Source organism: Chaetodon trifascialis, chromosome 21 (genome assembly GCF_039877785.1).
Source record: "Chaetodon trifascialis isolate fChaTrf1 chromosome 21, fChaTrf1.hap1, whole genome shotgun sequence".
NCBI lineage: Eukaryota > Metazoa > Chordata > Actinopteri > Chaetodontiformes > Chaetodontidae > Chaetodon > Chaetodon trifascialis.
Window position 1 is genome coordinate 5,424,477 of NC_092076.1, and position 25,261 is coordinate 5,449,737.

Sequence of the window (25,261 nt, forward strand, 5' to 3'; positions counted from 1 at the left end):
AGCTGTTCGTACAGAAGCTCATGTCACCGAGACGAGAATAGAAATGACAGGATAGTTTAAAAATGAGCTCGAGGTAAAAGTTCTTCCACTTGGTTCCTTGTAAGCGACTCACCCCGTGACCCGGGTCATCCCTCAGGTTCGGTTCCTGCTGTACCGGTGTGGGTCTTCAGTCTGAGTGTCAGTGTATTTAATGCCCGAGTGGATCAGCCGTCACATGCTGCATGATAATTATCACAGGGGGAAAAATGTGTTTTTTGAGGTGAGATGGAGAGCGTGAAGCGTGAGGTTCAGGAGAAGCGAGGAACACTTTATTTTATGGACCTGAATCATCTCCTAATAATTTCCCACTAGTTTCCCTAATGTACTATGTAATTTGGCACTAATTATCAGAACAACAGGGCGGCTGATTGGCGCTCCTCCAATCAGCCGCCAAGTTATTGCTGGAGTTTATTTTTCGGGGACGGTGCACAATAATCAACATTTAACAACGTGTAGAATTTCTCCATTGGTTACAATCAAAAACATGCGAAGAACTGAGTTTTGATTGGAGATTCCTGTTTCCTTATGATAAGTATTAAACGACATAGTTCTTTCCATTAAACCGCCAGTGTTGCCGTACTCCCTCGAGTCGGGCCTGTTTGGGTCTTTTTATCCTCTGGTCTATTCAGATCAGGTTCTTACTGTCCTCAGGTCTCGTCCGGCTCAGGTCTGATTTATGCTCGTCCGGTTTGGGTGAGTTCTCCCACGATTGCGGTAGTATTGATAGACGGTCTAACACATTGATTTTTGTCCTTTTGTGACATTTATTAACAACAAGAAAAGAACAGGACGCTTCCCTTATCCTTTAAACCTGCGAGACGCAAACCCAGCCAGCCTACGGCCTAAATCCGCCTAATCCTGGCGTGTAGGATCTCAGACTTAAGGGGCAGCTGAGGTTGTGTTGTGCGGGGTAATTTATATTGGTCTCTCATGCTTTGGGACATAATACATCTGCATAAAGTTAATAAAGTCAGTTAATTCAGCCATAGATCACAGAGGTGGCTCCGCTGATCCCTGCTGGGGAGTTGTTTTCGCTATCTGTGAGGGATGAAATGCTTCCTTGTGAAGCTCCTCCGAGGCCCTGTTTCCAGGTTGAGTGTGTGTGTGTGTGTGTGTGTGTGTGTGTGTGTGTGTGTGTGTGTGTGTGTGTGTGTGTGTGTGTGGAAAAAAGTACATGGGTGCTGTTTTCCTCTGTGGCTTGACTGTTTTTAATCGTTTGACATTTGCCGATCTTGTTTTTAACAGTGTGAGCGAGACGAGAGACGGAGACGGCACAGGGGGAATATTGATGGACAGACCGAAATACTGACAAGACGAGTCGAGACTCAGACACCATCTGTATTGACAGAAGGCAGTAATTGATTAGTCATTCATGCCACTGGGTTCCCCACTGATAGGAAAAGGACAGAGACATTCACAACAAAGTTCTTTTACTTGACTTCGTCTTAAAGGCTTTCCGCGTCTCCTTTGTCTCTCTTCTGTTCATGGTTTATTAGGCGATGCCGAGTGATGAGCGGAGAAAAGAGGAGATGATGTGGCATGAGCTGGATTTAAACACAAAGACAAAGACGTGGTTTGCTCCATATCTCGCGGCTCCACAAAAACAGCTTTCTGTATGTCTGAGTGGGCTTTCAATAACTGTCCCGCCTCGTAATCACTCTAAGGTTATTATTCCAAGTGGAGCTGCTGTTTATTCAGTCTCTTACCTTCTTGTCAGACAGCCCAGACACTGTGTCTATATACTGTTCCTGGATCATGAAGGCAGCCAGGTTGGCAGTGTAAGAGGCCAGGAAGATGACCGCAAAGAAGGCCCAGACCAGGACCATGATCTTACTGGTTGTCCCTTTGGGGTTTTCAATGGGGACGGAGTTGTTGAAGACGATGCCCCACAGCAGCCACACTGACTTCCCGATGGTGAACGTCGGACCACCAGGAGCTGAGGAAAGAGAGGGAGGAGAGAGTCAGAGAGGCTGTTTTGGTGGAACGAGGCCCTGTGTTCAACATGGAGACATCGCTCGTCCAGAGAGAAAGGAAGGGACTCTCAACTCAAAGAAAAATGCCCAAAAAGATGCTCAAGGGGCACAAGAAATAAACACCGATATTCATGTGTTTTTTCCATAAATGTCTAAAGAAATAATAATTCAGTCGTCTGGTGGTATCTAGACATACAGATTTGGTTTTACGTCTTTATGTCTTTTGTGTCTTTTATGCCTCCACCTCATTACAAAAGAGGTAAATGGGATTTTGTCTGTGATGCACAGAAGCGTTGAAAAATTACCTTTAGAAAAAATCAACATCTCTTTCAAGGAACAATACGTCTGTTGCTCTTCATAAGGCCCAGACCACACTGTGAACAGCGTTCTTTGTAACTCCCCTCCAGAGTGACACGTATAAGGGTTTTTCAATCTCACGCCACCATTACACAATCGATGCACATTGTCAGCGCCTTCGCAACCATTTCAAACTGTAAACATAAGAAGGATTTTCTTATCTAACGCAGCTGTGATTGAGGTTCAGCCACAAAATCAACCTGGTTAGCGTCAGCGAAACATGACAGGAGTTATAACTCCTGCAGTTTTTTCAATCAGATGGAAACATGCGTCCTTATTAGCTCATTAGCTGCTGTAGCTAAATTGTAGTAGAAAGTAATCTAAAACCAAAACTTCATGGCTAGATAACTTTTTGCTTTTTAAGGCTTCAGTCTTTTGTTAGATGTGCTGACTGTCAGTTTGTTGACGCTGTTTTTTAGTCACGTATTTGTTTCTACGTGCTCACCCCGTCAAGCACAACATTTTCATTTTGTAAGTATTCATAAACCATCTCATGCCCCTCTGCAAACTTCCAAACAACAGTTTCACAGCCTCAGCCCGTTTCCATCGCTCTCTGCCAACGCTGCTCATGTGCAGCGACGGAGGGTGCCACCGCCATCAATCACACTTCGATTAGCGCAGCGGCGAATGCTAATTAAAACAGGAAAATGACCTTTCGGACCTGGAGACGAGGCACGCTCTGTCAGCGCTGCATTCTGGGATTGATTAGCCCTCCCCCCAAAATCCTGTTGAGGAACTTTTAACGTTGCAGGACGTGCAGACAGGGCTGGATTTAGCGGGATGCACACAGGCTTACTGTGAAGTGCTTCTCAGATTAGCAAATTAAATACATTTCATGGATTTTTTTTTTCACAGCTTCTGGCTATTTTATGGCTTTTGATCAAGCAAATACAAATGACTGCATTTATTCTGGCCATATCACACTCTGAAAACAGCAGATGTTACAAAATATGTGATAAAAATATGATATAAATGGGAATCTGTGGGATGAATATGCACTTTACTGAGTTTTTCCTCTTGCTAAGAGTCGATGCTGCAGTGATCAGTCACCCCTCCATCATCCACTGTGCTCAGGAGGAATAAATTCGACCAGTAAAAGTGAAACAAAGACGTTTAAAACTCACATTTGGCGCTGACCAGACTGCGGTTGTAGCCGACTGGGCTGAAGTATTCAAACACAAAAACTGTCACTGCCACCACGGTCAGGCACATCACAAACATCATGACCCAAACGGCCGGGCTGTAGGGCTCTGGAGGAGGAGGAGGAACAAACATAAAGGATTAAAGTAAGTCCCTTTTGTCTGCTTCTAAACCCCAGCCTGTGATGGGGGGTCTCCATATGTGGTAGGAGGATAGCTGATGAGAAAATGAGAAGACAGAAATACACTGTTCAGGATTTTGTGCTGAATTTTGTTGTTCAGGGTTTGGAAAAGGGATTTAGGCGTGTGTGCGGTACGTAAGGGGATTTAGTTGTAGGCTACAGTTATCGGTGGGATAAAAGCTTAATGGGAAGTTTCCTGAAGCGTCTGCAGAGACAGAACTTGTTTAAGTAGGCCATCCTGGGACAAAGTGGAGAGAGAGAAGGTAGCGAGATGGCTGACACTAATGTACATCAAACTCCAGGATGATGGATGTTATGACCGGTTTGAACCAGTGCAATCAAATCGAAATGGATGCAGAAGAAGCAGTTGTGTTTTTCTCTCACCAAGAAAGGCGGACGGGGAAACTGTCCCGTTGCTGCGGGCGACCATGACGCTGATGCCTGTCTCCACAAACGGCACGGAGAAGTCGATGATTTCCGAACGCTCCTCATTGATAGTCAGAGAGCCGATGGCCATGTCAGCTCGCCTGTACACAACCTGAGAGCAGAGAGATGGATACATACAATAGGAGAGGGCCAATGAGGCGTTGACAGTGGTCAGCGGTTTAAAAACACGCTTTCCTGCTTTTATTCTGCACTTGTTCTATTTTTGGCTACTGCAAAATAGACCTGAATGGGTCCGTTTTATCGCAACAAAACCTGCTCCGCAGCGTCTCAAAGGACGGGCTGCCAAGCTCGTCTTCGCTGAAACGAGAGCGGATTCTGAATTTCATGAGAATGCTTTTTGAACACAGAAAGCACAATGAAGCAGTTTGTGCTCTACAGTAAGGCATGACTCTAATAATGGCTGTCTGCAGAGATGAGAAAAAATATTTGTCTCATCATCTGAGCATCCAGAGAGAGAGAGAGAGAGAGAGTGCTGCATCCAAGCTTGCTTTTCTGAAAAGCAGGAATTTTGCAGAGACAAAATCTGATTTTCTAAATGTAGCACACACACACACACACACACACACACACAGATACAAACCCAGAGCAGAGTGCCTGCAGGCATAGAAACAAGCAAGAAGGCTCTCCTGAGGAACACCTGTTCAGGGCGTTTTTCCTTCAGATGCAGCTGTGGTTGATGTGGCTTGGTGTGTGGGAGAAAAGTGTGCGTTAGCTCCAAATGTATATGCATGGCCTCACGCCACTGACCCAGATAAACGCCATCAAAGAAACTCAGCACATGCGATGCCAGCGTCACTTAAGACACTGTGCATCATTACTGCCATCCGCCAATTGCACTGGAGGCGGGGAGTCACCACGTACATCTACTCAAGAACTGTCCTGTTCAGCTTTGAAGTGCATGCCACTACATCTGTGTGGCAGCTGTGCAAATTACTTCAGATTTTACAATTGAAATATGTTATAGACTGATAAAATGTTGTGTTTACGGTTTGCTGTGCTGCCCCCCAAAACTTACTTTAATGCAGCTTTAAATAATGTCTTATGTGTCGTGTGGCTTTGTCTTTTGACTAACTTCATGGCTCTACCTCTCAAAAAGTTATTCCTCTATTTAGTCCCTTTTCCAGATGCAGTGCTCCCAAAACTATGGGTCAACACTCACTGCTGTTTATGGTGATATCTAGCGTGCTGTACCTAAATAACTTACCTTTAATGTAATTGGGGCATGCCATAGCCCAAGGCTGCTTTTTTTTTAGTTGGATCTGGATGAACATTTTAAAACACCTTGCTCTAATAACAGTCTGGATGGCCACGAGGCGACTCAACACAGCTACACCAGCTGCTGCATTCGGGGATTTATCCGTCTTTAAATAACTCAGCCCTCAGTCTCACCTCCCCAATCATGCCGTTCCAAGTCCCACGAACCAGCTTGCCGTGCTTTCCGTTGGTGACCAGGTAGAGGTCATAGGAGAACTTGATGGTGCGGGACAGCTTCTTCAGAATGTCTATGCAGAAGCCTTTGCAGCACAGCTTGGTGTAGGACTCCGAGTGGCCGATAATGCTGGAGGATGAGGAGGATGAGGAAGAAGCAGCGTCACAAATACAGTTTTGCTTTTAACGTCTTGTGATCAAACGCTGTCTGGCTGCTGGGACTGTAGTTATCTTTAGCGTCTTAGACTAAAGCTGTTTGTTTCTTTTCAGAGAGCGAGTGCTAAAAACGCCCAAAGCAACCATTGTCTACAGCAGCCAAGTGAAGGGCAGGCGATGGCTGGTTCATTAGCTAAAATCAATGTCTGTTAACAGGGTGTCTTTCAAAGAGATGGAGGAGAGCGCCTAAACATTGCAAACGCACACACGCAGGCAGCGCGATGGAGCCCATAGTGGATGGCTGAGTGACTGTGATGGCCTCTAATCAAAGCCCATTAAGGTGTGTAGCATGTGAGGGACACTCACTTCCTCTCCGTGGCCTCGCTACTTAATGGGGTGTAGAAGAAGAGAACAGAAGGACAGGAAATGGTGAAAAAATAATTGAATAAAAAATTGTGGACGGCCACTAAAAGCACCAGAGGACAATGAAATGAAAGCAGACAAATTTAAAATGAATCTGAAAACTTTTTTTTATCTGCCCAGCTGCCAAAGTGGAGGCCTAAAATCTGTGAGGAGTGAATCACGCTCTGTGTGTGCGTGTGTGTGTGTGTGTGTGTGTGTGTGTGTGTGTGTGTGTGATTGAGATAGCCTCACCATGTCAGTGAGTCAGCATAAGAGCTGAAGAGTGATTAAAAAAAGAGCATGCCAGTGAATAAGCGAGCGAGAGACTGAATGAAAAAAAAGCCAAGCGGGTAATTAACATTCAAGTGGATTATTTTCAACAGCCGAAGAGTTAATTTTAGACAAATTTAAAGGGCTTCTGAAAGACTTGCTTCTTTCACCAGAGTCAATAGCTCTGATAAACGCAGCGTTAATTAATTGCTGCAGGAGCTGGCCACCTGTCGTCATCATACACACTCCACTGACAACGCACACAAACACACTCGAAGTGCGCCGTCTCTCTCCGCCAAACACACAAACATATGCACACATATATTACAGTATCCTCTGAGAGTTTGCAGCGGTTGTGTTGTGTAGTGTGTTCTTCACAAAATGCCCAGAATCTAGTGCAGCGTGGAGGGAAGCACCATGAGGGAGTGAGACCAGAGAGAGAGGAGGAGGATTCTCAGGTGAACAGCGGAGAGGAAGCACAACAGCGAGGCCTGACGGGGCTGCAGCTTCAGCGTGGAGGGAAAGGAGGGCAAAAGCAAAGGAGGACAGATGGAGGAGGAGGATGTTTGAGCTTACCACCACTGTGGAAAGCACTGGAATGTCCTACAGCCACTGAGCTCCAGTCAACAAACTATTATATGCTTCTATAGAAACTATCCAGACCCAAAGATGCACAACTGTACATGGCCAAAACTATTTGGACACCTGAACAATGCACCCATATGTGATTGTTGAATGGCCATTAATACGCTGGTAGAGTCTCTTCACAGACTCTTTCTCAATCGTATGTTGTGTGGTCACATGTTGAGAAGAAGATGGTAGTTCTTTAAAATAGGATCTAATGTTGCCGTTTATTTAACACTTTGTCAGCCTCTGACAAACCAAAGGTTGCAAAAGTGGTAGATGAATGAGGCTAGTCCATGAGCTGTGGTCAGTTCAGGCATGTTTGAATTACTCTCATAATGGATAAATCTGCAGCACAAAATTTACTTTCAGTGCCGAAGTTCAGAGCCAGTACAGGAAGTTATCCCTGAAGGGCAGAGGACAAGCTTTCCCTAACCAAATGTTTTAGGTCCCTAATCGTAACTAAACCCTTCCCATAGTTTACTTTTTAACCATAGTTGCCATGTGCAGATATCGGAGACCAATTTTTAAAAACATCAGCAAAGGACGTTTAAGAACATCGTCATTGAATCTTATCCAGCGTTTTGTAAAACTGCCCATTATAATTTCCTATCAATCAACTAATAAAACGATATGCTAATTATTTTAGCACTGCTTTTCATTAGCATCTGGTCACTCACCCTAAAGTTGGATTTTGGTGTGGAATTTCTGCTCTTAATCAGAGGTAGGCTCAGTTCTCTGGAAAAAGAACCCATCATCTGTCCCAAGAAAGGCTTTTTTAATGAGCAAGACAAAAAGTTTTAATCACGCTAAACATCTGCTCTGCGGGGAAGCTGCTCAGACCACACAGCAAGATTAACTGATTTATAAAGCGGCAGTCGTCTCTCCCTTTCTGCTTCCTTCTCCCCGTTTGTTGGTCTTCGTCCAAATGGGACATGCCAGCCAGAGAGAAATGGTGAAAGGGAAGCAGAAAGAGGGTAGGATGGGATAACACTGTCCCATGCTATGACAGATGTCCCCATGTTGGACAGATAAATCTTCTTTACTGGCAATCAATGTGCCATCGCACCCAACACCAGCCGCTACATATCTCTCAATAATTAATGTGCCAGCCATGGTCAGCTATGCTATTTGCATAACCGATGCATACCCACAGTCAAACAGATAGGAGTGGGGTCAGTGACGCGGACATGAACATAACATTTATAGGCTGAATGGTTTGTTGTCTGTTGTTCGGGTGATGAAAAGGTGATCAGTGTGTGTATATATTAAACATTATTGTATGTCAGTGTCTAATAATTCAGCACTTCTTGCAGTTAGATGAGAAGATTGATATCCCTCTGAGGTTGCTGCTTGGTGTTAATTCCATTATTTTCACCTTTCGCCAGCTGTTTCCCCCTGTTTCCAGTCATTAAGCTCAGCTAACCAGGCTATTGGCTATTGGCTCATATTTAGTGAGCTCATATTTAGTGTACTGACAAAATCATGAAGCCTATTTTGACATAAATCAATCAGTTTATTTCTACTGTTCCTCCCTTCCTTAGTTACAATTGAACATTTGTCTCGATATTTTGGGCTTGGAATCTGGAAAATTAAGACACTTTACGAGCATAAAACATAATTCTGCTTAGCTGCTGATGGTTGGTATTTTTCCATCAAAAAATGTGGTAATTAAAGGAGCTTTATGAAGGTTGCATGTGCCTACCAGATCCATCTGTTGTGTATTTTGTTTTACACTGTGAGGCAGGTGCCAAATGCCTAAAAGTATATTTCTCTTTGTACGTAACATAAAGCAAGACATCTTACCTGCTTTTGAAGGCAGATTTCAAATATGATCAAATATTTGCGTCATTTGTTTGGAAAACACTTAAAAGTCATGAGAATCACACTGTTGCAGATGAGACTGGCTGTACAGCGGTATGGTCTTACTCTTGGGTAGCTCAAAGCTGCAGGTAAACAACATGGCATCGTGAATACACAACATAATCGATAACAGACAGAGAGAAAATCTGCCAGTGAGAATTAAGTTAGAAATAACAAACCTCCTGAGTGCAGAGAGGAGCTACTGTAGGTGAAGTCTGACTTGAAGGAGTCTTGTGCCAAGAGCAACATCAAGAGAGGACCAGCATACAGAGCAAATGTGAGCCTAAAGGCCTTTAAATAAATTACCAGATGAGGGCGGTGGGGTGTGGTGGGTGGGGTTAACTGTCAGCTGACATATAACAACATGATGGTAAAATTGCATAACTGGTAGCAAATTTTGTCTGTTCTCAAATGATTCCTGCATCTCTTGGTAAGCTGAACAGTATGTGTGTGTCCTCTGCTCACAATCACACATGATTAATTGATCCTGGGAAGGAGGACCTCTCTTCTGTTGTGCTGTATCTTCACAAAGCAGAAAATAGTTGCAGTTGAATAATTTGTTTCTGGGTCATTACAATGATTCACTGCTGGTTGGGGGAATCAAACTTTAGTTTCTCAGTCACAGAGAGAGATTGTCCACAGAAAATGTTGTAACAAAAGCTTTGAGAGCCCTTGTCTGGTGTCAGTGAAATCTTAAAATATGGATACACATCCTATAGAAAACCTTTGTAATCAAGAAAAGGTGAAAACAGAGAACCACTTGAGGAAAGTGTAATAAGTAAACAGCAATGTGGTCAAAGCTAGGTACAACGACAAGGTCAAAGCTAGTTACAACGACGAGGTCAAAGCTAGGTACAACGACGAGGTCAAAGCTAGGTACAACGACGAGGTCAAAGCTAGGTACAACGACGAGGTCAAAGCTAGGTACAACAACGAGGTCAAAGCTAGGTACAACGACGAGTTCAAAGCTAGGTACAACGACGAGGTCAAAGCTAAGCACAATGATGTGGTCAAAGCAAGGTACAATGACCTTCCTCTGCTCGAGTTCTATAAACTGGATGCACTTCCTGAGAATTTTCCCACTCTGCAACCTGCAAGTATCATCATCATCATCATCATCATCACCACTACCATCATGCACCACGCCAAAGAGAAACAGTTTCTAGCCATTGCATTAGAAGTTAGTATGATGTATGTGTTCACTAATTTAGTCTGGCTTTCGAAGGATAAAAACTGAAATGGCCCTTGATCGGGAAAAAGCTTCCTAGCCCCTGGTATAGGGCTTATGACAAACAGTGTTTGTTAAGGGCACGTTAAAAAACGTAAATATTCATGAAACAACAATATTAGATCAATGAGGCACCTAAAAACACTTGTACCCCATTTTTGCAGGAATTGCCATCAATCTGAAACAATGAAATAATTCACATCCACCACGAAAGTCCAGAGAGCTCAACGGTTTGAAAGCTTCAGAAAAAGCCAGTAAGTGGATGCTGAGGAGCAAGACAAGCATGGGTATGAGTGTTTTAGCCATATTTTGTTCCCATTTTTTCATCTCAAAGGACATATGTTATTGATTATAGCAGGGTATCGTGATGACTCCTGCAAACACTCAGGAACGCTGTTGTTTCCCAATAGTTGTAAAATATATTGTATTCTTGTTCCTGTGGCCAAACATTCCTGAGTGGAGACAATAAAGCTGAGCTGACAAAGTGGTTGACACTAGTTTTACAACAGATTTGCAATGCAATTACATTTATGACAGACTCGTACTTCTATTGTCTGTGGTTGTTTAAACATAATGAAGACATTGCGTATTCCTGACGAGCTGCAGTTGTAGGTAGTCAGAGGTAATAGCTGTTTAATGGTTGTTTTCTGCCATGCTGCGATCTGTGTTTGACACCAGAGGTGTGTTTTTAAAGTGCTTAGACACTCAGCACACACAATTACGCTGTGTTTAATGAAGTGTGGAGGATTGCAGTGTCTACTCAGAACTAAACTGGGGCAGAGAAAGGGAGAGGGAGGGTGGAGATGTCTAGGCTTGGCTGGGTATCATTTGAAAGGTTTCTCTATTTCTGCCGATATGAAACCTTTTTGGTAAGTTTTGGTAACCATAGCACAATGATACTATACTTTGAGAAATGTGGTTTTTTTTTTAATTAACAAAACAGACCAACGGTCTCAAATGCTAAATGTTGTCTAAAGACAGGAAGCCAAACAACTTTGCGACAGCAAAACAGTCTAAAAATGGTAAAAATGTTCATTCAGATGAGGATCTCTGATCTCAGAAACGGCAGCTAACAAAACAACAATAACTCAAGGTCCACTTACTCAATTGTTCTGGAGCCTCTGGTGTGAATGGACCTTGAGTTTAGGCTGTTTTGTCAGCTGCTGCTTCCAAAGTCAAACACACACAAACTGTGAAGCCCAACTTTTAAGTCGACATGGACGAGGGGATGCTCAGAGTCACGACGAGCAGCAACATAGAACCACAGTTCCATGAAAAGAGAGCAAACTGGATCTGCTGATCAGGACGCTGTGACGGACTTGAAAGCAATTTTGGGTTATTGTGAAAGAAACATGGTGAAATCCTTGTAATCGATCAGAAATGGTGGTCCGAGATTGTGCAGTGAGACACGTCCACCAACATCCACCTGTTACGATCAATTGGACTTTGCTGTTGGCAACCTGAGTCTGACAAGACTCTGTACCAAAAAAGTATTGGGGATCAATACCCAGCCCGATCTGTGTCTGTGTGATGGTGTTGTCTATCTGCTTTCACCTACACGTTTGTAGATGTAACTAGATGTACATGCGTTTGCGTACCTCTCTGTGCGATTGGACTGGCGCCTGCAGGGCACCGTGTTGCGGACGCACGTCCCCGTGCCTGGGTCCACGTTCTCGACCATGACGAAGGGATGCTCCTCCAACGTGGCCACGGTCAGGTGACGGTCGTCAGACACTTGCTCCAGGTAGCTGCCATATCGAGGCCAGACTGGATAGCGAACCTGAAGGATCCCTCGAGCATACGTGCCCACCTGGAGCGCAAGGGTGGGAGACAAAGAGCCTATGGTCATTTGCATATGTGCAGCGGTGGAATATAACTGAGCTGAGTTTCACACTAACAGTTTTACAAAGTGTTCCTGAGTCCATGCAGTAATATCCTTCATCCAATCATGTGTTCACAAAGAGGTGAACCTCGCTCCATCCTCGCTTGTGAAAGACTGAGCCTTTCCAGGATGCTCCTTTCATACCCAATCATGACGCTCTCACCTGTTACCAATGCACCTGTTTACCTGTGGAATGATCCAAACAGGTGTTTTTGGAGCGTTCCACATCTTTCCCAGTCTTTAGTTGCTGCTGTCCCAACTTGTTTGAAATGTGTTGCAGCATCAAATTCAGAATAAGCAGATATTTACAAAAATCAGTGAAGTTGATGGGGTCAGATATTAAATATATTGCCTTTATGCTGTTTTTAATTGTCAAAAACGATTAGCAAGTTGTTACCTTTTGTTGTACACAGTGTCCCAACTTTTACTTTTTACTTCTTCCACCTCTGTGTGTGTCTTTGGATGTCAGCTGTGATCTTATCTGCATGTTAACCTCTGCTGTCTTGTATTTCCCAACTTCACAGGGTGATTTTTTTTTCTCTCTCTCTCTCATTTTGCAAAGGAAAATTAGCATGTGCTGACCTGGACGAAGAGGATTAGAAGATGAAAGAAGAGCGGAGTTCTCTAATGCATACATTAAGGAGGCTTCTTTGAGTGAGACAAAAAAAAAAGCCAGAAACTAAAACAAAGAGCAAACCGCCTGCATCACATTAATAATACATCACAGCATGCTTGCCTCCAATCTGTGTTCATTTTGTTGACTGATTATTCAATTATTAATTTTCTTTTTTCAACCGAATAAACAAATTGGAATGTCAGTGCTCATAAATGGGAACAGTTCATGTGATTAGTACTATTTATTATCTGCGTTTTCATGTCTGTGTGCATTTAAAATATCTCCTACGTTAGCAGAACTGATTTAATGACGGGAAAATGCTTTGTGCTAATAAACCTGAACTGACCAGAACCGACAGACAGGCTGACAGACAACAACGTACTGTCACAAGTAGATTGAGTGTTTTAATGTCAGAGGGAGCCACTTCGGACCAGAATTGCTGTAATGTCACACCACACAATGAACAATCCCATCGATGTCGGCACTAAGCTCAGTGAGATCCAGGACTGTTTGTCACATCAGCCCGACCTAATGAGCCATGCTGCGCTCAGCCAGCGCTGACTTACTGCATGTGAAACTCGCTCCCTCACAGCTTTAATGAGACCTCTTTTTCATAGCAACTCCTGATTTGCTCCTCTGCTCACTCACACTAGCACTCTGCCTTTATCGTACATGGATGATTTACAAATCTGCATGAAGGTACAGTGCGATGTGCAAGACGGCGATTTGTTTCTCTGCACCATCTGTGAAAGAGAATCACGGAGATGCCGGTTGTGAAGATCAGTCATTTCAATCTGTTTTTTATGGGATTCTCGTATGTCTTCTCCTCTCATGAAGCACCTCCAGCAGGCGCTCTGTCATCTACCTGTCATTTTAACACTCGCTACACAGTCGGGAACGTGCCTATTATTGATTATTAGAGACTGGGTTAAAATATAGTATGAGGATCTTGGAGTTTTTCCAATACTCCACCTGAGAAATCAAAGTTAAAAACATTATTAAGTGTATATATTAATTGTTTATCGACCAGAGTCACGCACCTGATCAGCTGCTAGGACTTCTTTCACTGTGAAAGCCTAAGAAACAACCTTTGATCTCTAAATTTCTGCTACCATCCCAAGAAAATGTAGGTTTGTTTGTTTTTGGCCACCCAAAGAATTGACTTGCGTGATAGCTTTAAGTGATGTGTTTTAAAATGTCATAAATCCTTTTTCAATCTAGAAAAGGTCAATATGCCGCACAAAGCCAAATTATTGAATCAAATTAATTTTTCTTTGTAAAATTAACACTAGATCATACTTTTTATGTGGGAATACATTCATTTGATTCACTCTAAAACAGACACACGGAGTAACATTAGCATTTATATGGAGGCGTGCTTCTGGCCTCCTAATGATAAAAAGTCCAATATACACTTTTCTTTTTTCTCTGTTTTTGGTCTCCACCAACTCTCAAGACAAATATCTGGCTCCTTAGCTCCTAAATGCTCCACCATGTTCACCAGCTAGTTGCTAACTTTGCCTGTGTGCTGTGTGGAGCTGGGCAGGTAGTGTACAGATGGTTTATTAGAGCTTTTTTGCTGAAAACAGCTGTCTGCTCCTGCTGGAAACGAGATTGATGGGAGCAGTGGGAGTGAACCAAAACAGTTAACTTTCTCTGAAGAGCTCAGAACTGCAGAGTCAGGTGATAATTCTCTGTGGGTTCTTCACTACGAATAACTTCTTTCAGATTGCACATCCACAAAATATTGATCATGGCAGCTTTAAGCTTTCAAAAGAATTTTTCTTTTCTGTGATGATTCTACAGGTGGCGTCGAGGAGAGAAGAATTTGGAGATAACGGGGACTTTCCTGCCCAAAATGTCACCCAGCAGCACCCTTCAGACGGTGAGGAGGAACAGCATCATGTTAAGCTGTCAGGGTGTCACAATGCAGGACAGAGACTTGAAAAGAGCAAGTACACAACCTGTCATTATTCCGGATGAGCTACATGACAGGAAGAGGAGGGAAGAGCAAGAAGTGAGAGATCAGGTTGTAATGAGTCGCAGAATTTAGATGCTATCTAGTTTGAAGTGGTTGCTTGTTGCCCAGAAGTGTGTATGAAGAACAGCGGTACATCTACACCACACCTGAATGTATGGATGCATGAGTGTGCTACTGTAAGATCTAAACACACATACAAACCAAAAGCCACTTCAGCACAATTACAAGTCCATGTTCATACACACACGCAAACGTACACACCAGCCAGGAGGTGACATTGATAAAGTAGGTTGGTCTTTCCAGGGTAGAAATAAATGAGTTCAACTGTAGCTGTGAGATTACATTCAGGTCTCTCTGTTTAGCCGCACTTTTTCAATACACCCTCGGGCTTTGAAAAGTGTGAGCGTGTGTAAAAGGGAGTGAAAATACTCAAGAAAATTGCAGGGCATGGTGACAATGAAATGAGAGTAAGAGAAGGATATGGCTTCAAGAGGAAACACACACAGACACACAACACCATTGATCTGATCTGAATCATCTGAATTAATTATACACCTGCACTTGTGCTTTCAAATATCTCCTTCTGCTGAAGTATGCGAGCAGTTGAGATTTTTAGTGAATCCGCTTTGCCTCAACTAGCCTTTTGTTTCCTGCTTTTTCCAAAATGCATGTTGACACATAAATGCGTTGCATCCGGCCAGATTACATTTGCAGGTCAGAGGTCTTTAAAGCGTGACGTGCAGGGATGGAGAGACATGAAGTAAAGATATAGACCGGTGCACGCTGGTGTTTGTTTAGATGCAGATTTGCTTCAGGCAGCAATGAAGTCAGCTCAGGTGGAGATGACACACAGAGCCACTTAGGATACTTAAAATCCCTTCAAATGCCTGATTGCCATTACCTGCACCAAAAATCATGCTTCTTCTCAGTCTTAACTAAGTCACATATCTTTAAATTTAATGTGACTTACACTTTCTGAGAATATCATTATCTTCCATGTCTATCACAATTAAAGTCCATATATGCATTTAGATATCATAGAAAAAAGGGTAACTCCAGAACTTGCCTAAGAATCGTCATGTTTTTAAGATTACTTCAGTATCAAAGTAATCCAGTGATGGATGTTAGCACATCCAGAGGTACACTGTAAACTGGGACTCCAAATAGCTAATTCATCTTGGTTTTAATGGTGCAGACAAAAATAACCTAAAAACACAGGGTTAAAGTTGAGGCCTACAGCTAATTTGCTCCACGGCAAAGGGGGGGTGCTGTCGACAATTTCAGACAGTTTTACTGATCGTTTTGTCATCACCGCCTCACATCAAGACAAAGTGTGAGTAGATGTTTTAAGCAGTTGCTCACTAGTTGAGTGTTATGATTGTTTTAAGGAGTGTTTTATCATTGGGGAGGTGTGACTAACGGTGGCTGAGAGCTACTTCACAGCTGTTTATGTCCTTTTATTTAATTTTGGTTGAGTTAGTTTCTGAATCATGATGGAAAGGTTGATATAAACAGCAGCAGACCATGTCACCACTGCGCTGTTTCAATTAAAGCATTTTTGGCCACTTTGCCCAGCGTTCGTGTGTTTGTGTGGAGATAAGCTTCATTTTGGTGTTCAGCTTACTGATGGGGGGCAAATTGAAGGAAAAACCTGAGTGAAAGAGTGTAGAAATGTAACCAAAGCAGCTGTTTCCACACAGGTGCACTGCGTTAACGTCCAATCACACTCTGTGGCATGTATGCGAACACTGAGTGGGCCCAGCTGATTCTGATTGTATCAACACAGCAAGAGGAGAGGAGAAAAGGGCATGGATGGCGAGGGCTGCAGTCACAAAGACAACTCAACCGACCAGCGTTTGAGTAGGAACAGTGATTACATTGACGTCTGCATTTAGATCTATGAGAAACACACCAGTAAACAAAGTAAGAAATTATATTGACTGCACAAATTAATATCTGGGATGCTGATGCATTCGTGTGATATGTAAGAAAACGAGCAACTCTTCCTCAGGTGACAGGATGTGAATGCAGGACGTGATCAGACTGTCAGACAATTACATAGAGCAGGATATTACAGTCGGGTTGCAGTGCATAAATTCCTCATTACAAAGATGAATGGACATTTGAGAGTTCAGTGGTGCAAAAGCCACAGGCACCAGTCTACAAAGATGTGGAACAAAGTGTTTTGGTCAGAAGGAGAGAGCTTATGTGGACGACAACAAGGCCTGAAGGCTCGACCCCTGCAGTGAGGGGATCTGGTGGCTCTGCTTTGCTGTGGGGGGCATTTTGCTGGCATGGATGAGGTCCACTTGTGCCCTTAGAGGGAAGTCATTGCAAAGCAATACAAAGCTGTTCTGAGTGATCGCATTTATCCTTTGATGAAACATTTCTGTCCTGATGGTAGATCAGCTGGGTCCCTAACACTAAATGGATCAGGGCAGGTTTGTGTTGGGTACAAAAGTGTCATTTGTTTTAATTGTCTATAAAACAGACCTTTGAAATGTCAGCCTCAGTAATCTGCGAGTCCATAATGTTCATTTCAGAGTATCTTGCTCGACCATGTCACATTTATTATGTCCACAGTGGTAACTATGGTGTACTCGATGCCTAGCAGTATGTGGGCAAATCACAGGACAAACATCTCATTGTTCCTGTGTCATCGGGGCCATAATGTGTTTTGGTGCCCAGTACCTTGTCCCAGAGTCTCTCTCGGTCCAGAGCGACAATGACCATGGAAGGGTTGGAGAGGAAGCCTTGGTTGTTGAATGACAGATCTTTCCTTTCCCATGTCACATTCAGCATGTGCCTGCAACCCACAGGAACATAAAGCCATAAGAAAGTGTACAGTGTGCAATCAAGGACATTGATTCTACATCACACAATGATTTGCATATTCATTTACACAGATAAACACACAGAATGATCACCTCCTAATTAAACCTAAAGCTCCCCTGGGAGGGCCAACGTGGGAGACTAGAAGTAGCTCATTAGTGGATGAGAGAGGCAGCTGATTGGTGGAGGGCAGGGTGTTTCTGCTGAGTGATTTCGCTGTCTGTTAAGGTATGCATCCATGATAGACCGGGCTGTGAATGATTAATTCAGGTTAATTTGCATTTCATACCTTATGCAAAAGAGGCACAAATTACTTAAACTTCATGTGTGAATGTGTGCTGATGAAGTCACGTGAGAAGTAAAAAAGCTGAAGTTGTGTTCGTCTGTCCATGCATCATTAGTTATCTCTCCACAGGAACTGCTGGATTAGACCTTTAGGCTGACGAAACCATGCCTCACCTGAACAGAGTGTTGTTGTCTGAGTGTTTAGCCGGTTTGTTGCAGTCACCGTGTCCTTCAGGAATAAAACCGTACTGCTTCTTGAAGCTCTCAGCACCTTTGGCGACAATGGCGACACCTTCCCTCACCCTCTGCCGCAAGCTCTTCCTCCACTGGTCCGTAATCACTCCAATAACACCGACAGGGAAGCTGTGAGGCGGGGTGCTGTCGGGGTTGCCCACGGCCAGGCTGGGTAGGATCCAGATGTAGCCCGGCCCCAGCAGACCCACCTCGGCTGCATTAAGAAACAAGTACTGCGCCTCTTCGTAGGAGCAATACACCAGCAGGACCCGAGAGTCCACCTGCAGACAGAAAAGAAGTCCTCCAGTGGTAACAGAACAGAGAGAAAACCTGAACGTGCAGCACTACTGTGGGTCATCAGGAGCCGGTAGCACCAGCTGTTCCTCAGTTCAAACTAAAGCCTGCTTATCAAGTTTTCACCAGCTAACTAAAACTAAACACAATTCAAACACTAAAACACTGCTTTGAAACAAGCTAGCAGTCTAATTGAAGCACTTAAACCACAAACTTCATGATGGATTTAATAGTCAATCTAGGATTTACATGTCTCGTCGTACCTGCTGCAGCATGCGTTTGGTCTTCGCGTCATTAGACCCAACAGACATTTCCAGAGACAAGATATCCTGTAGATTCCACAGGAAATAGGAGGTATCTGTGTAGGACTGAACTATATGCACAAAGGTGTCGTAGCCTGGCAGCAAGCTGGTGATCACGGCAAACTCGCCCCAGTCATACTCTTCCATGAGCTGAAACAGGGACAGAAATAAAGACGTGAAATAATAATACCCATGCTGATGAGGTTAGACTGACGATGAGAAGCTCATTCACCAGTTAGCTTAGCATAGAGACCAGAAACAGGAGGAAACTGCTAGCATTGATCAAGTCCGCTTGTGTTTTTCCACAGATTTAAACAAACAAGATATAATTTTGAATTAGTGAGCTTTAGGGGTGTTGGCAGGAATTTTTTGTTACCTGTGCATCGAGCCAGACCAGCTGTTTCCTCCTGTGTCCACTCTTTATGCTAAGCTAAATCGACTGGCTGCCAGCTATCCTACAGACATCTTAAAATGCATGGAGTTTTATGTTGGGATTGACCAAATCAGGACCATAATGACAGGAAAAAACCTTTAAAAACCGATTTTAAAAAGCACATTTCATCACAAATACACCAGTCTATTTCACAATGGCTGTGTCTCAGCTATGGAAATGCTCCTCTTAGATTATGAGGCAAAATCATTACAGATTTAACTGAGATTATCCCGTCGTCTCGTAAAACGTCAGTGACATCAAGCCCTCTGATCTCATGAGAATTTGTGCAATCTATCATAAAGACAGATTGTATTTGTGGAAATCGGGCCAGGGCTTAAGATCGGGGATTCCCCCACTGAATGTCAGGATGTCCCCACATGGTGTTAATCAGCCTGAGAGGTCCCATTTGGCAGGCTTGACCTTGTAAACATTTGGCATGACAACCTAGATTTTTCCCCCAGAATGCAGTTTAATTGTCACTTACTGTAACACTGAAACACATTCTTGTACCTTGAACATGCAGACTATCTGCTGCTCCAGAGACGCTCCCATCTGCAGGAAGGAGGATCCCTCAGCCTGTAAAGAGTGAAAGAGTCTTATTTAAGGATTGAGGTGGGGAAAATCTTCCGTGGGGGGGAAGGTGAATGACACAACAGCATCTCTGGAGCTGGAGTTGCTCAAAGGTGCTTCAGGAGGGTGGATGTTTGCTGTGGCATGAATTTGAGGTACAGAGTTTTCTTGCCTTTTTTCCCATGAATTCCTTTCAGAAAATGCATCACAAGTTCTGGTTTCATGGACTCGAGTGAAACACCTTGAATAAATCAGTTAATGAACATTGAAGCAAACTGACTAAAAGATCAAATGAACTCATCTGCTGCTCATTTTAGCAGCACCTTCAACATTATTACCGCTGCAGAACATTTAAATTTGGATGAAACTTTGCCACTACTGGGCCAGTGCACTTTAATGATTTGTCCTCTTGTTCAACAGGCATACTATTACTCATAAAAACATCACTTTTAAAAGTCACGGAAGCAGCAGTGGAACGGCCCTGCAAAACCAATTAAGTTGATGAGAAGTGACAAATGTGGAAAAAAGAAAGGGCAAAATTTTAAGTGAGCCGTGGTCGGACAATGAATCGGCTTTTTAGCATGGTCAAAAAATCTTCAGAAATATCCACAATGTCCTTAAATCACCATTATAAACTTTCTACACTGTCAAAATGCACAGTATTATGTTTTGTTTTCTTTTTTCACAACAGCAAATAAGGGGTTAAATCTTGGTTTGAGGACGATGGACAGAACACACAGCTAATAAATACACACTGACGCCTTACAGCAATAAATATTCATATTTAAAGTGATGAAGAAGGAGCGGTTACCATGAATATTTTGATTGCAGTTTGCACCTTTATCAACGCTCACATTTAAAGGTAGTTTTGATTGTCCATGTTCAGCCTCGATCTGGTGTCTCCAGTGTCTCCAAGCTGCAAACGCTCAGTCCTGCTGCTCCCTTTCTGTCAAGAGGGGGTGGTCCAGTGCTGTATGTGTCTGCGTGCTTTAGCATACATTTGCATCCCATCTCGCTGTGTGTTTGTGTGTGCTGACAGATTTGATGGAAGTTGTTAGAGCCCGCTGAACCCATGCCCTTCAAATAACATCCAAATAAAGTAGGCTATCAGGATGGAAGGAAGCGGACTTGAGAGTGTAAGAGGGACTGGATACGGACACAAAGAGCAGAAATGATCAACTAATAAGGACAGATTTGTGTCAAGAGTAGCAGATACATAGCAAGCAATGACTTGATGTGGAGGTCAAACACTGTCTAGACATCTGTGATAAAACTGGGTCAGATTTGGTTGTATTTCGCTGTGAAACAGCTCCTCACAACCTGTTGAAACTCAGTCAGTTAAATGCTGTTTAAGAGAAAGCTTTCAAAACCTAAAAAACCTAAACATGTCAACCAAATTTAACCTAGTTTAGATCTACAGACCTGGATGATTACCAAAGCCACGCTTAATGAGCAGATACACAAGTACTTTGTATGTGCACATGGCTATTGTGTATGCAAATGTGCAAAAAGCATTGGCTGCATTCTGGTGTAAACGAACAGCAAAACTAGGAAAACATGTTGTCTGATTCCACTCAAACTGCTCAGTAGGCTGGACACTCTGTCCCTGCCCTTTTTTTGGTGGAACTGTGTAATAACAGAGCTTGGACGGAGGATCTAAGAAGCCTAAAGGTGCTGTAGGGAAAAAGTAGACCTGTGATGTAAGCAGCTGCAAGACCAGGCCAGACTTTCACACAAGTTGTAATATTCTGAACTTGATTTGATAACGGACAGGGGAGCTGGTGCAAGAGGCCGAAGATGAGAGCAATATGGTTTCTTTGTTTTTTATGCATCTGTACGCTGCACAGAAGCATCCGCTAAGTGGACGCACATGTATGCAGATAGAGAAGGTATAGGGAGAGAAGAGAGAGCATAGTGTTAAACTGTCAAGTGCCGTCTGGGACCAGGTCTCAGCCTGTTCTCGTCTCAGAGGTGACTAACTGTCATCCCTCCCTCCTGTTGTTCTTCTTCCTTCTCCCACAGCTCAGAGGCTCTGCAAAGCCCCAGAGAGCTGTGCAGCCTGAGGAATACTACAGGAATATCACAGCCAGACTCCCCTTCACTCCAATTTTACCAGTTTTATCTATGTCTCAGCTTGTTTGAGACTCACCTCTGGAGGCTGAAACTCCAGCAGACCACTGACTGGGCTGTGCACCAGAATAGCTGTAAAAATAGCAGTACACAACCATGTCAGGCTGTCGCTGAATGAATAAAAAATGCCTGTGGATTGGCAGTCCTGGTTAGCTATAGTGTCCCACTTCATCTGATCTGATGGAGGAGTGGTGAGGTCCCCCCAACCTTGGGCCAGTAAGTGTTTCATCATGATCCAATTAACAGCTTTTTAATTTGTGAGAAATCAAACAAACTCAGGCGCAAATGTGATGACAGACATGCACTTTCCCCTTCACGATGAAATCAAGCAAGAATTACAACAAAATTCCTCCTTTTCTGCGTCCACCGCTCACACTCACACACTCAGATGAGAAGAGAGAGCACACCCCCCCCTCGTCCCCCCCAGCCGTCTTGTTCTCACCACCTTGGCAGTGTGGCTGTCACATGCAGACGTAATTAGCAGTCCTACTGCAGGAGCGTATGGTAATGTGACAGGACGACAGTGGACATGGTGGTTGCTCACGCGTTCCTCTCCTCCCACAGGGAGAACTCTACGCTGCACCTCCTCTCGGTGGAGAGACTGGTGTGGGTCAAACAGGAAGCAGATGCTCACTCACGTATGGAAACGCATATGCACACCATGTGTCATTATGTGCGTCTTTTGCACATATCTGCCATCTCCAGTGGTAGAAAGTACATTTATGTAGCTACTATGCTCTACCATGTTTTACTGCTTTAACTTAAACATGACCGGCTCTGTGCGCAGTACATGCAGCTCGCAGTGACGATGCTAACATGGTGATGATTAGCAGGCACAACGCTTAGCATGTTCACCTTCCTAGTTTAGCATGTTAGCGTGTTCCTTTGTCTGCTGATGAAGTGCACGGAGCTTTGCTGGAAACCAAACAGCCAGTAAGTCCAGAAAATCTGGAACCACACTTTTTAAAACTGAGTTTATTGCAGAACTCTTAACAAATGTCTTTATCTGCCCATGTCTTCACTCAAAGATGGGGTCACTTAACAACTATTTACGCCTTCAGTGTCTTCTGTCCAGGTCTTTGAAGGATTGGCAAATGATCAACTGAAGGAGTTCTTGACTGCTAAATATTCTTTCATTGTACCAGTCTGGCTGCAAAGCTCTCACTCACCGTAGTTCAGTGGCCTTCACTGACCTTCAGATGCATCCTACTGTAGGACTGGTGCCCACGTATCTTTGTGGCTATATCTCAATTAAAACTAGAAACTATTGTTTTGGGCTCAAATGATACCCTCTTTAAAATGTAGTGAAGGATTTGGTGGCAAATTCTAATTGGAGCTTGCAATTGCCTCCTTCGCCACATCCTCTTCCTCATTTCTGTCTTCTCAGCTATGTAATTATGCAAGTTAATAGTGTATGTGTTGTGATTGAGCTTTTAATGTTCACATAAATGCTGCTTGAAATATTGTAATGCTGCTATCGTGGCCAGGGCTCCCTTAAAAAAGAGGTTTTGTGGTCTCAATGGGACTTAACTAGTTAAATAAAGGTAGTAATAATAATAGTTTGCTGGGAATGTCATTGGTTCAGCACAAACCAAAGTGCAGGACCAGAAGATGGCACCAGAGGAAAAGTCGCCAAAGTTTTCAAAATTCATCTTGACATGAATGTCTGCACCACATTTCATGGTAATGTGAACCTCATTGTGGCGCCAGAAGAAAAGTCATTTGGATTCAATTTCAGCAATGCAACTGGAAAGACCCCCTCTGCCTGTTAAACCCCCCGTTCTTTCTAACTCTGCTGCAGGTGTAACACAAGCCCTCCGAGACTTTAAATTAGAGACTTTAGAAAGTTCCCTCAGAGCCACAGAAGGTGTTATACAACAGGCCGAGTAAGACTCCCTGTTTAAACTGACTCTGACATGTCAGTAAAGGATGTGAATATCTCTAAAGCTGCAGTGCCCATCTCGCACTCACGACTACTCTTCTGGCATGTAGTTCAACTCAAGTGCAGAATAAAAAATAAAAAAAAATCTTCCCTAAACAGATGCTTTTAACCCGCTGTAAAGAGTTTTCAGCGTGAAGACATATAGAGGGATTTAATCTGTTTAATACGATTGCGGACGGGACTGTGGTTACAGTGATCCTTTGCGTGTGAGTTACACACACACACACACACACACACACACACACACACACACACACACACACAAGCTCAGCAACTAACATAATCCAAAAGGGTCATTTTACTAGAATAACAACAAATTTCAATGCCACTCACAATATGGTCGGTGTTCACCATGACCAGGGCTGTATGCAGTGTTTGAGTACCCAACCAAACTGCATTTTCTGAGATTTTAAAAGAAATCGCATTTTATTTTAATTTACTTTTACTTTCTTGCATTTTAAGATATTTCCAATAAGGATCGGCCTTTAAAAAACAACACGGCTAATGCTGTAATGTGTAACCATAGAATGCAAAATCCCCTTAATGTCATTAAACCCACCAATGGCTACACTATTTCTTCAGTACAGAGGTTTCTATAAATCCTTTGAATCACAGCGTTGAAGCAAATCACACGAGGGTGTAAAAAGACCACAACCCCACAAAAAGACAGAAAGGGATTATTCAAGTACTCGTACGAGTGGAGAAACTGACTCACATTATCAGAAATATGGAGGATACATTTGAAAAAAGTTAAACTTGCTATAAAAGTAGAAATATTAATATGTCTAAGGAAAATGATTATGTACCAGCTTGTCCCAATTATTAGACTATCATCAGTAACCAGCTGTAATCCTCATCCTGTCTGTACAATGCACCAGTAAAATACATATAAATGCATACACAGGAGTGTAAATGGATTGTAGGCGCTATGACAGGAGACATGATGTCTCAAGACCAAACATATGAAGTGCACGGATCAGTTTTTTAGCAATTGGTTGAGCTGACCCTTTAAATAGAAACAATCCTATTAGTAGTGTGGGTGAAGTCATTTGTCACATGTTTGACAGATAATTGCATATTTTGTGGCCTCGTTATGTTGCCAGAAATATTAAACTGATTAATTTTACACAGTGCAGGGAAACCTTCTTGCCTTTCCAGCCCCCTGGATGTATAATCAAACACTCTACAAACAGTTTACTTCAGTTTTGAGACTGGACACCGTGGCATTAGCGGTTTGACTGCCTTCCTCGCTGAAATTACTGGGCCATGCTGTGAAGCTCAGAGGAAGCCTGGCCTTTAACGCGCTTTCATTCCCAGCGATCATGACCTGTTTATGGAGTTTCTGGACCGCCAGGCCAAGAGAGAGCCAGAAGTGAGGGGGCGGAGAGCGGAGACACAAGTACAGAAAGACAAACGGAGAAAGCGGGTCAGCCTGGCCACAGAAACGAAACCCCCAAAAAAGAAACTGGCACCGCGATCCAATGAGAGACGTCTGGCTCATTGCATCACTTTGGCCCAGTATCACAAACAGAGTGCGACCTTAGGAGCTCCCAAAATATAATCTTCTACTGACAGTTTCAAATTGTAATAAATGATGTTATACGGCTGAATGCTCCAGCTCAACAGTTTCTTTGCTTCAAAAATCCATCATG

At 43.3% G+C, this 25,261-nt stretch overlaps 1 protein-coding gene across 2 annotated transcripts in view; it reads right to left on the bottom strand.

Annotated features, from left to right (window-relative positions):
• The window catches only part of LOC139350077 (glutamate receptor ionotropic, NMDA 2C-like), a 48,269-nt gene that overhangs the window by 8,867 nt on the left and 14,141 nt on the right, over positions 1-25,261 (bottom strand). Inside the window, exons 4-12 of one of the 2 annotated variants that reach the window (XM_070991172.1) lie at positions 19,478-19,543; positions 18,496-18,684; positions 17,879-18,219; positions 17,279-17,393; positions 11,707-11,918; positions 5,560-5,695; positions 4,075-4,228; positions 3,494-3,619; positions 1,746-1,975 (exon numbers count right to left, since the gene is read on the bottom strand). In XM_070991172.1, the coding sequence (XP_070847273.1) occupies positions 1,746-1,975; positions 3,494-3,619; positions 4,075-4,228; positions 5,560-5,695; positions 11,707-11,918; positions 17,279-17,393; positions 17,879-18,219; positions 18,496-18,684; positions 19,478-19,543 (1,569 nt within the window). Of the gene's footprint in view, positions 1-1,745; positions 1,976-3,493; positions 3,620-4,074; positions 4,229-5,526; positions 5,696-11,706; positions 11,919-17,278; positions 17,394-17,878; positions 18,220-18,495; positions 18,685-19,477; positions 19,544-25,261 lie in introns of both variants that reach the window. The other variant, XM_070991171.1, reaches the window with a different exon arrangement.